The sequence below is a fragment of the Hylobates moloch genome, unplaced genomic scaffold (assembly GCF_009828535.3).
Source record: "Hylobates moloch isolate HMO894 unplaced genomic scaffold, HMol_V3 SCAFFOLD_8, whole genome shotgun sequence".
In the NCBI taxonomy this organism is placed as follows: domain Eukaryota; kingdom Metazoa; phylum Chordata; class Mammalia; order Primates; family Hylobatidae; genus Hylobates; species Hylobates moloch.
This window is the reverse complement of record NW_026652283.1, coordinates 119,751,609-119,763,690: the sequence shown is the minus strand read 5'-3', so window position 1 is coordinate 119,763,690 and position 12,082 is coordinate 119,751,609. Positions and strand designations below refer to the sequence as shown.

At 34.1% G+C, this 12,082-nt stretch overlaps 1 protein-coding gene across 4 annotated transcripts in view; it reads left to right on the top strand.

Moving 5' to 3' along the window:
• Positions 1–12,082, top strand: part of TNKS (tankyrase) — a 223,285-nt gene that overhangs the window by 150,008 nt on the left and 61,195 nt on the right. For all 4 annotated transcript variants that reach the window (XM_032162495.2, XM_032162497.2, XM_032162498.2 and 1 more), the window contains exons 7-11: positions 832–898; positions 1,458–1,644; positions 3,084–3,205; positions 4,666–4,757; positions 4,853–4,931. In XM_032162495.2, the coding sequence (XP_032018386.1) occupies positions 832–898; positions 1,458–1,644; positions 3,084–3,205; positions 4,666–4,757; positions 4,853–4,931 (547 nt within the window). The remainder of the gene's footprint in view (positions 1–831; positions 899–1,457; positions 1,645–3,083; positions 3,206–4,665; positions 4,758–4,852; positions 4,932–12,082) is intronic.

Sequence of the window (12,082 nt, the reverse complement as noted above, 5' to 3'; positions counted from 1 at the left end):
ACATTTCTCATTGCCCCACTTTAAGATCTAAAAGATAATTAACCCTACTACCCAGGTAAGGTAGATTATGTTACAGTCTTGTGATTGACAGCATAAAGAAGAGGTGCCCTGGAGGAGAGTTTCTTTCACTTTGCCCCTCCCCAAGTCAAGAAACATAAAAATGAACTCAATACTTGAGACACTTATCAGAAGAATTCATCCATTTCCAATCTGCTTTCTCTGGCGCTGTTCTCTTGCCTGCACCAGGTTTTGTGCCATATGTGAATGGTGTCCCAGTAGTATAGGGGCATAAATGCCTGATGCTCTTGTACATCTCTGTTTCCTTGTGCATGTCTGAAAACAGATGGGTGTATAATAGGTGAGTCATCAAGAGATGTACACCACAAAAAAAAGGGTTTTTTGGCTTATTTAGAATACTTTGATATGCAAGTTATAATAGTTTGGATATTTGATTATTTTCCTAGAAATTACCATAAAAGTGAATTAAAATGGTAGAATATTTCAGTTCACTACCAGTTAACATTTATTTCTTATAAATACTTAATATATAATGCATGCATTTGTCAATTAGCATATGATCTTCCTTTCGCCAAAATGTTCTTCTGTTTGGTATTTTTTTCATTATCTTCAAGGATTATGTACAAAAAACAAGATAAATACAAAAGGTGTGAACATAAGCTATGCTTTGAATTCTTTTATTATTTTATTAAATACTTTTAAATATTTTAAAATATAATTGTATTGGGATTTATTGGATTTTATTTCTTAGTACTTCATGGATAAATAAGTTGTTTGAAATTTAAGTATTCTAATTTGTGTTTTTTCATTTAGTGGACTTGTGCCTCTTCATAATGCATGTTCATATGGACATTATGAAGTCACAGAACTGCTACTAAAGGTAAGAGAAATTCAGAATATTGAGCATCATTTACTTTTTTTTTTTCTTTAACTTGTCATGACTTTCCATACTTTCGGCCTCATGAAAGTTTGTTTAGTTTTGGGGGGTTTTTTGTTTGTTTGTTTGTTCTGAAACAGGGTCTTGCCCTGTCACCCAGGCTGGAGTGCAGTGGCACATTCACAGCTCACTGCAGCCTCAACCTCCCAAGTTCAAGTGATCCTCCCACCTCAGCCTCCCCAGTAGCTGGGATTACAGGGGTGTGCCACCACGCACAGCTAATTTTTATGATTTTTGTAGAGACGAAGTTTTGCCATGTTGCCTAGTCTTGTTTTTTTAGATTTTAAGAGAATAAAATACGTTTTTAAACCTATTACCGTTGCGTTAAAATGTTTAAAACATTGAATTTAATTTCAGCTGTTTTTGAAAGGTGATACTAAAGAAATTAAAACACTTATTTGAAAAAGTTATAACTGAAATTTACAAAGAAATAAATATCTTTTGAGCTTTATTTGATCCAGCAACATGATTACTGACCTAAAATGTTTTTTTCTCAATTCAGCACGGAGCTTGTGTTAATGCCATGGATCTCTGGCAGTTTACTCCACTGCACGAGGCTGCTTCCAAGAACCGTGTAGAAGTCTGCTCTTTGTTACTTAGCCATGGCGCTGATCCTACGTTAGTCAACTGCCATGGCAAAAGTGCTGTGGATATGGCTCCAACTCCGGAGCTTAGGGAAAGATTGACTTGTACGTATTTATATCCCGAAATCATTATTGCATAAATTGGAATATTTAATTTCTGTTGAGTTTTATCTGCCTTAAATAATAACCTTCCATTCTTACAAACACACTAATTCATAATCGTCATTTCTAATTGTATACTTTTCTTCATGAATTCCATGGGAATATTATATACATATACTTTTTGTATATATTGTATTTATTCGAGCCTAGTTTTAATTCATATGTTGAAGCTCCTTTTTTGGTTTTTTGAAGGCTAATGAGGATGAGTCAATCAGCATCCATTTCTTGGATACTTACAATGTGGCAGGCACTAGAAATATAGCAGTGTACAAACCATTAAAAAGCTCTGAGCTTCTGGGGCTTACATTCTTGTGCTATTGATAGTAGTAGGTATCTAGCATTATTGAACCCTCTTATGGGGCTTACTTTCTTGTGCTATTGATAGTGACAGGTATCTAGCATTACTGAACCCTCTTATGGGGTTACATTCTTGTGCCATTGATAGTAGTAGGTATCTAGCATTATTGAACTCTCACTATTTCCCAAGCCCTGCAAGGTTGCACAATCATATTTTTATTTGTCATGTGTGTTATGACCCAAGTATAATCACTTTCCCATATTTAAGTGAGATTTCAAAAATAATTTGGTTGAGGTCATCTTCTGAATATATTACCAATATATACATGCATATGTTTTTTAAATAAACTTTTTGTTTTAGCATAGTTTAAGATATAAGAATATTGGATTCTCATTCATGCAATTAATTTAGATACAGCTTTTCAAAAAGTCTCTCACCTGGTTATGAAAATAATAAGCTATTAAATGTTCTTTGAAAAATGTTCAAGCTCTGCATTTCTCCCATATTTTAGTCCTTTCCTTTTCTGTGTCAAGACTTAATCACCATTAATATTTTGGTAAATATTTCTGCAAATGTTTTCTACACCATTACTTACGGTGTACTTATGGTGGCAATAGTAGTAGCAAGAGTAGTGACAATACAAAAAAAAATGCATCAGCCTGTCCTTTCTTTTTTGAATTTTCATGTATCACTATATACTTTCATGTCAGTGTATGTAGACCTATCTCTTGTTTAAGAGCTAGAAAGTGTTACAGCATATGTGGGCACACATTATTTAACTGGTTTCCTTTTGGTGGACATTTAGGTTTCCTGTTTCAAAATTTTGCTGCAGTAAGTATCTTTATAGGTATATCTTTATGACTTTGAGAGTGTGAAACAGTCTTATTTCAGAGCATACAAACTTCACAATTTTTCATTAATCTACATCCTCATCTTTTGCATTTTTATCATATTGTCACATTGCTGCTGTTGCTAAAATAGAGAAATTCATAAAATAATAATATTCCTACTCATTTATAATCATGCTGAAGATTTTTTATACATTTTAAATCTTTTTTTATGTCAAATATTGTTTCATTGACAGATGAATTTAAAGGTCATTCTTTACTACAAGCAGCCAGAGAAGCAGACTTAGCTAAAGTTAAAAAAACACTTGCTCTGGAAATCATTAATTTCAAACAACCACAGTCTCATGAAACAGCACTGGTAAGATTTTATTGTTAATTTATTCCCTGGGTCTATAATAATAATGTAAGCACAAAATATGATTTTCATTTTAGAAACCTTAAATAACTTCAGTATCTGAAATGCCAGGAATTTGCATTTTAATTTTGGTCGCATTGATTTTTAAAGTTAGTTTGGGGGATGATTCTTTTCATGGGTGAGAGAATTGACATTTGCTCAACCTCGATTTGGAAATTATTTTACCTTTGTCTTCCCCACCTCATTATAACAAATCCACTTTTGTGGCCAGTGCTTTCATAAAATACAAGATGTGATTTTTCAATAGAATTTTTTTTCTTGTGTTTGCTAGATAAATACTAGATTTCTTTCTGTAGAAGATTAAAGTATATTTTCAGATACTTGCATTATCTTTTTGAGCAATTGTATTCAAAGAACTGATTATATTCATGGTAGAAAAATGGCAAGATCATGGATTTTTTGTTTGATACTATACAAATTATTCTTGGAACTATCCGTGTTTTTTCTTCAAATGCACTTTCAGAAAGATTTATTTATTTTCTTTGTCATTGACACATTAAGGCTCAGCTAGAGAGTGGTTAGTGATTGCTCCTAAATTCAGAATTTAAGCATATGTGATGCCTGCATCACAGACCTTAAGTATACCTAATTAATGTTCTTACATATATTTGACACAAAAGACCTAACCTTTGTCAGTATCTGCATAAAACAACATTAAAGGATTGACTAAACTGAAATAGGCTAACTATGTATACACTTAAATACATGTCTCTCAAACTAGGGTTGAGATAGATTCAAGCTACAGTGTTATGCTAGGAGATATTCAGAGCCACAGAATAAACCTGACCCACTTTTTTGGAGTATTCATTTTATTTAGTTGTAAGTAGTTTTTTATTTTTAAATTTTAATACAAATATTAAAATGAAGCAGAATAAAAAAGTTGTATAAAGATTATGTTAAAACATAAAATTTCTGAGAATATTTTTCTCTAAACTGCTTCAGTTATATCATTTTCTTTCTTATCCTTGGGCATATAAACTTCTCCTGTAGTGCTGGGAGTACCTCTGTAGAAGACCTTAGAAATACTGACTTGTATGGCTGATAGCTTAATGAACGATTGAGTAACTTAGTTATAGATTTCTGTAGCTTTGCAGAGGCATATGTATTATGATGCTTTCCATGGAATATATAGTGAATATTTATTGATTGGCTAAGCCAAAATAAATAAGATCTCTCTTAATGTTTAAGAGCGTAATTTCACCTTGGTTTAAACGCTTATGTTTTGTATTTCCACTATACGTAGAAAGAATATGGATCATCTCTGTGATATAAAACATATACATATGTTCTGATACGCTGAGATAACAATGTTTTAAATAAAGGTCAGCAGATACTGTTCAATTCCAAGAGCTACTGTACATATAGAAGTGTATTTTATTAACTTGGTTTTGTTTACTTTATAGCACTGTGCTGTGGCCTCTCTGCATCCCAAACGTAAACAAGTGACAGAATTGTTACTTAGAAAAGGAGCAAATGTTAATGAAAAAAATAAAGAGTAAGTATAATTGCAGAAAGAGTTGTTCATTTCCTAAAGAGGAAATGCAATAAAAGAGAGACAATTACCTTTTCTTTCTGTCCTCTTTTCTGTAGTTTCATGACTCCCCTGCATGTTGCAGCAGAAAGAGCCCATAATGATGTCATGGAAGTTCTGCATAAGCATGGCGCCAAGGTGAGGCATGCACCTGAGCAGAGTGCCAGACTCAGCACTGAGCAGCCAGCTGCTCTTAACACTGCTTCTCTCTCTCCGATTTTTCTGAAGAAACTAATTTTATAAAGGACTATTAGTTTGTACTTAAATTCATAGATTCTCCTATAAAGCTGATTTAGATCTTGTTTCTTATAAAAATAATTACCCGTGTTTCTTGATCCTTTAATGTCACCCTTCTATAAAGCAACAAAATTTAGCTACAGTCATTTGAAATAGATTTCAACTTTACATTATTTTCAGTTAATACTCTATTGATATATTTTGATAGTCTCCATTTGAATAATAGTTTATCAGAAAATAAATTATGTAAATGATAGCATCAGAATAGCTCTACTTATTCTAAAATACATTTGTGACTGGGCACAGTGGCTCACGCTTGTAATCCCAGCACTTTGGGAGGCCGAGGCAGGTGGATCATGAGGTCAGGAGATGGAGACCATCCTGGCTAACACAGTGAAACCCCGTCTCTACTAAAAATACAAAAAATTAGCCGGGCGTGGTGGCGGGTGCCTGTAGTCCCAGCTACCCGGGAGGCTAAGGCAGGAGAATGGCATGAACCTGGGAGGCAAAGCTTGCAGTGAGCCGAGATTGCGCCACTGCACTCCAGCCTGGGCGACAGAGTGAGACTGCGTCTCAAAAAAAAAAAAAAAAATTGTATGCCTTCAGATTTGTAATAATTTTCTCAACCTCTCTACACGAAGGAAATATGACATATTAATTTTTATTGGCATTTTCTGAATGGTGTAGTCTGAAACTTTGTCAAGCACTTGAGAGAGGAAAGAAGCAAACTGGTTGTTTTTTAGAGGTAACGTGAAATTGTAGATTTTTTCATTCTCAAGAATGTATATTTCAAAGCAGTAGTCTCCAAAGTAGGGTACAGACTCCCTATGGAGCATACAAGATGCCCTATTGGAAAAATCCTAGCATTTCAATTTGTAATACTTTTATTTAAGAATAAGGAAATTCAGATATACCAATATTGAATACAAAGATGATGGCAGCACTCTCACTAGGTCCATGTGTCAGCCAGTCTGACTCGTGATGTCAAGGTTTCCTGAGATAAGAGTGGGAGTTGTTAGTATCGAGGGATTGACAGTGGCAGACTCACTCATTTGTTCCCTTTCAGCATGTTTTGGCATAGTGGACTTTACATATGTCCAAGTGAGTTGAATTTATGGATATTATCCTAAATGGTAGAACTTTTATAAATATGATACTTGATCGGAGGAGTGACCCTGACATGCTTTTGTAGCATAAAAAGGTGGTCTGGTTATTTTGTGAAGTCGTATTTTAAGGTGTTGTCATAGTTGTGCTCTTTTTAATGGAAATAAATGGGTTCAGAATTTGCTAATAGTTTTCTGAGGACAAATGACCATGACTTGCATGTAGATACCCTTTAAAAAGGAAACATAATCAGATCCTTAAAGGTAAAAGTTACACACTTTAGGTGAATGATAAAGTAACTGCTTTTTAAAAAGAAACTTTAAAAAATGAAGAGAACGTTTTGAAAATAGATTTTTAGAAATTGTTCATTTTTCTGTGATTTTGCTGAAAAATGATATAAATGAATCACCCAGCCATCATATCTACATAATTTAAAAACATAAAAACAGAATTTTCTAACCTGTTCAAAAGTCTTCCTTAATTTGGTTTTAGGGTAGATTTTAAATCTATTCAAAACATTGTAACGCAACACTTCCTAATAACTTTGCAAGAACATCAGTAAAGATGGAATTTTACTACAGAATTTCAATGAAAACCTTAGCATAATAGTAAATTACATTAAAAATAGGCATTGTGATTGAGTAGGCATAGTTAACAATGCATTTATTTCATTGGCTCCATATATCTGTATGAAATCTTTTCAACTAATACGGACATTCAAACTAATTATCAAAAATGAACTTAGAGCCACGTATAGTGGCCCGTAATCACTCCTGTAATCCCAGAGCTTTAGGAGGCAAAGGCAGGAGGATTGCTTGAGGCCAGGAGTTCGATACCAGCCTGGGCAACATAGCAAGACTACTATCTCTACAACAAATTTAAAAATTAGCCAGTCGTGGTGGTGTGCACCTATAGTCCTAGCCACTTGGGAGGCTGAGGCGGGAGGATCACTTGATCCCGGGAGTTTGAGGCTGCAGTGAGGTATGATCATACCACTGTACTGCAGCCTGGGCAACAGAGCAAGACTCTGTCTCTAAAGAAAAGAAAAAAAAAATAAAAAGAACCTAAAATTAAACCGTCAAATTCCTAATATCACAATTTTTATAAGTTTTTTTAAATGTTTAAACTACAGTCAATGGATATTTTCTAGCATAAGTAATTAAAATATGTTTTGGACAGGCACCATAGCCTATGCCTTAATCCCAGCATTTTGGGAGACTGAGGCGGGAGGATCGCTTGAGCCAAGGATTTTGAGATCAGCTGGGCAACATAGGCCGACCCCGTCTCTACAAATAATAAAAGAAAATTAGCCAAATGTGGAGGTGCATTCCTGTAGTCCCAGCTACTTGGGAGGCTGAGGTGGGAAAATCACTTGAGCCCAAGAGGTCGAGGCTGCAGTGAGCTGTGATCATGCCACTACACTGTAGCCTGGGTGACAGAGCAATACTCTATCTCAAAAAATAATAATCATGAAATATTTTTAAATTTTTAAGTATTTCATCCCTTTCTCATCCTTCATAAATTCTCTTTGTATAAGTTTTATAATAGTATAGAACTTCTTGGTTATAATTTACAAAGAAATTCATATACATATATTAAGTGTTCTCTAAACTTTTCTACCTGGAGGGTGTGTGATTTAAAAATTTGGATATCACTGCTTTAAAATGGCATTTTATGTTTTTAATTTATGAAATGAAGACAAAGTGGAATAAAAGGGAACAGAGTTCTACAGATGTATTACCTATTTTGTAGGTACAACTACTGCATTATTATATAAGTAGCATCTTGGTGTTCTTTCAAGCAGAAAAAACTAAGCTAAGTGAAATTTCTGCTAACACTTACAAGCTTTGTACATTTATCATTGACCTGTTTTTGCAAATATCTAACGACATTTATAATGCTCTTGAAAAATTAGGAATAATGCCCTTCATTTTGGGAAAATAGTATTTATTTATTGTCTCCCATCAGGCATTTTAGTTTATAAAGTTTCAATGAAAAATAACATTATGACTTGTTCTAGTCAGCCTTTCTGTAGGTCTGTGGTTCTCACTCTTTATTTGCCCTTCATGTACACAATACATTTTCATCAGTAACATCTTAGTTCATCAGTAGGGCATGATTAATTGTGAACAGCCCTGTCAGTGACGTAGAAGAACTTCTAGATTTGTGTGTTCACCCTAGTCTTTCCACTATAGTTAAGCTACATTAATAACGCTTGCTAGTGGGCACTGGAAAAAGAGGAAAGTTATATTTAAACAGAGTTATGAATGCATAGCTATCAGTTGCTATCAGCAGATATCAAATGCTATAGCAACTCCTATTTACTTTTCCCCCCATCGCAAGGCAGGATGCTGTTCCTCATGGTTGGTATATCTGGTGATTAATGTGTTTGTAAAAAACTCCCTGTAAGAAACTCACTTAGCTATTGTTGGGCTCCCATTTTTGCTTGCATAGTATTTCTTTCTGAGGAACTCATGGTTTCTGTATGATTTTCAGGCAACTCATAGTTTCCTTTTGATTCTGAACACACCTTCTGAACAAGAAGCACCAGTGTTTAATTCGGATTCAGCCCTCTTCCACTGCTTCTAGCACCCTGCTGCCTTCCCCTACCCTTGATGAGTCAATTTTTCAGGCAAAGGCAGAAGAATTTGGGATGAAGACCTAATTATCATTAAGTAATTTGTCTTACTTTGACAGAACTTAGTGATATTTTTATAAGTGAAAACATTCTTTTGCCCAACTTGAGGTTTGCTGTTAATGTTAAACTAAATGTATGCCATATATAACCTAGACAGGCATGCTTTTGAGTTTAGAATCTTCCACCTTCTGGTTTTGTGTACTTGGACTAAATTTCCCTGAGTCTCAATTGACTAATCAGTGATATGAGAAGCAACTTCCCTACAGGATTTTTTTTTTAATCAAATGAGCATATGTATATAAATACGTAGTATAGTGCTTAACACACAGATAATGTTTTGGTTATTTGTGAATATGAGCATTTTTTTCCATATTTGTCTTTTCAAACATGTATGTACTATGTTTTTCCCTTTAATTATCTAAATTTTATAAGACACATATCTAATCCCTTTATAATTGGGTTTGATGCACTAACTCAATAAATATTGGCATGCAAAATAATCAAGACTGTACTAGATACTGTGGGAAATACCAGTTTGAAAGTTAATGCAGTTACCAAACTTGACCTCAGTCCTGAATCAATTTAGCAGCATTAGTAATGAAGAAGGAAGAGAAAGATAGAAGCCACTTATGAAGGAGTAAGTATATTACCTGGAAATGAATTGGGTGTTAGAGTGGACTTAGAAAATGGTGGTGCAATTAATGGAAGTAAGAAAGCTACAGAGAAACACTGGTTTCCTCTGCTTTGATAATGATTTTCTACTTGAAGTTGATATTACAGAAAGACATTTAATAAAACCAGCAGTTGGAAAGACAGCATCAGAGTATCAAAGAGTTTAAGATTAGAAAGATCTACTGAGAACTGACATAGTGATTCTACATTTTGGGAGTGAGTAGGGTCCCTGGTAGAGAAAGCATGGAAAGAAGAGAGTTAAGGAAAGATCCTTTGAGGATTGCCCATGTTTATAGAGCGGTGGTGGGAAGAGAAAGCTGGAAGTTCTATCACAGTGTACAGAGTACAGAGGGAGTATGAAGAAGGAGCAGGTGACCAGTGCCACTGAGCGAAATCAAGGCAGACTGGGACTTTTACTTAGACAGTTTTTATATAAGGGCTTTGGTAGCTTTTGAAGGAGAAATTCTAAGGAGATAGAAGCAGAGATGTATATCAGTTAGGGTCTTGGCAATAAATGGCACACTTAAAGTGGGTAATTTAATGAAAGTTTAACAAAGGAATTGTATAGAAACGTGGGCAAGTTTCAAGGAAAGCAGCAAGGAATGAGGTTGTACTAGCAGCAAAGGGGGAGGTATGATCATCTCTGGTCTGAAGGGACAAGGGAAAGGAGAGGTTCTTGGCGCTGGAAGATAGTAGCTATATGGAAAAGGCCACCTGGCACCACCTGTAGCCTTTGATCAAAGGATGTATCTAATCATACTCTTCATTGTCCTGCTGTCCTCTGTCTCCTCCCAGTACCCCCCATCTCCTCCCAGTGCCCGTGACCAAATTCAACAAAACAGTGAAGACCAAAAGAGTCTGTTGATGTGGCTCATACAAGTGATTTTCTCAGGACCCAGAGCAAGCTGGAGGATGGCTGTGGCTCTAGAGGGGAAAGGGGGCAATATTCAGCAAAAGATTAGAAAACAAATTGCTAGTAAGGAGAGTTATAAGAAATTTCAGCATTACCCAATTCATTTGAAAAATCCTCATTTACTAGGAGTAAATTTTGTACCTTAAAAAAAATGAATAATTTATTATCCCCTGCTTTTTGGGAGTACTATAAAGTCTAAATAAGAAAGACATGAAGATTTTATCCTTCACGCAGCAATTTTTTCTTTATTATGGTTAGTCTGCCCTGGCATTCTGCATTCTATCACTAATGAATTGTCTGCTCTCATTATTAAGAAAACTTATGCCCCAACTGCATATGGTATTCAAGAAGTTTAATTCATAAATGCATTTTTTCATATATAAAGCATAGCTATTTTGTCATTATGTGCATCTGTTACATACGTGAAACATGAAGGAATTTTTTTGACAGTTCATGTTGATATGTCTTAATTTGACAGATTTATTTACATTGTGTTTAAGAAGATATTGTGACATAATAATTGACATTTAATAGGCTTATTTCTCACATTTAGAAGCGATCACGAGTCTTTGCTCACTTGGGGAAATGTGTCAGCCGATTATAAGAGTTTTATTAATGCTTTTCTAGAGGTAGATTGATAAGTAGATTGTTAGCGCAAAGATGTTAAAGTACTTTTAAAGATACTATAGCTCTGAAGTATCTTCTACAGTGCAAATAATATGTGAGGTTTGATCATACCAAAATAAAGTCCAAAGGGGCAAGTGTCCCAGAGACATTTTAGTTCTCAGTAACAAACCAACTCAATCTAGATGAAACACAAATGGAAATCTATTTTATACTAATATAAATGTATATTAATACAAATGTGTTTATAACTTCTGTGAGAAACCCATATGGTTATCTCCCAGAAATAATGTGTAAGACTTGCAGCTGAGATTGACAAAAGACCAGAACAAGGAATTTAGAAACCGTCAGGTACTTTGGCTGCCATTCTCTATGCCTTTCCCTCTCTGCTTCGCTCTTTCCTCCCTTCTGTGTCTGTCGCTCTCTCTCTCTCTCTCTCTCTCTCTCTCTGAGGTTGCATGGTTTCTTTTCTCTGCCAGTGTTTGTTCATCTGTTTCATTCTTCTTTCTGCAGACTGGATTTTTCTGTATTATTTCTCTGTGGCCTAAATGAGGTCTTTTACAACCCATACGTTATGTGTCCTTGGCTTAGAAGTATACCACCTGCAGCTGATGGGGTCTGTCCTGTCTCGGGAATGAAAAAGGGAGAGTTATGAATAAGACTCCCTTGTTGAGTACGAGCATTCATTGGATTGGCACCCTCAATTCTAATCAGTTTTGCTCAGTTTGTTATTTCTTAAGGCACGTGAGCAAGATTAGTACCCCTTGAAACAAGCAAAGATAATCTGTGGTATTATTATTATATATATAATATATATAATTTATATATATTATATATTTATTATATATTATATAGTATATATAAATATATTTTAAAAATATATATAAATATATAAATTATAAATATATGTTATATAAAAATATATTTATATATTTATATAATAGATTTATATATATTATATATATTTATATAATAGATTTATATATATTATATATATTTATATAATAGATTTATATATATTATATATATTTATATAATAGATTTATATATATTATATATATTTATATAATAGATTTATATATATTATATATATTTATATAA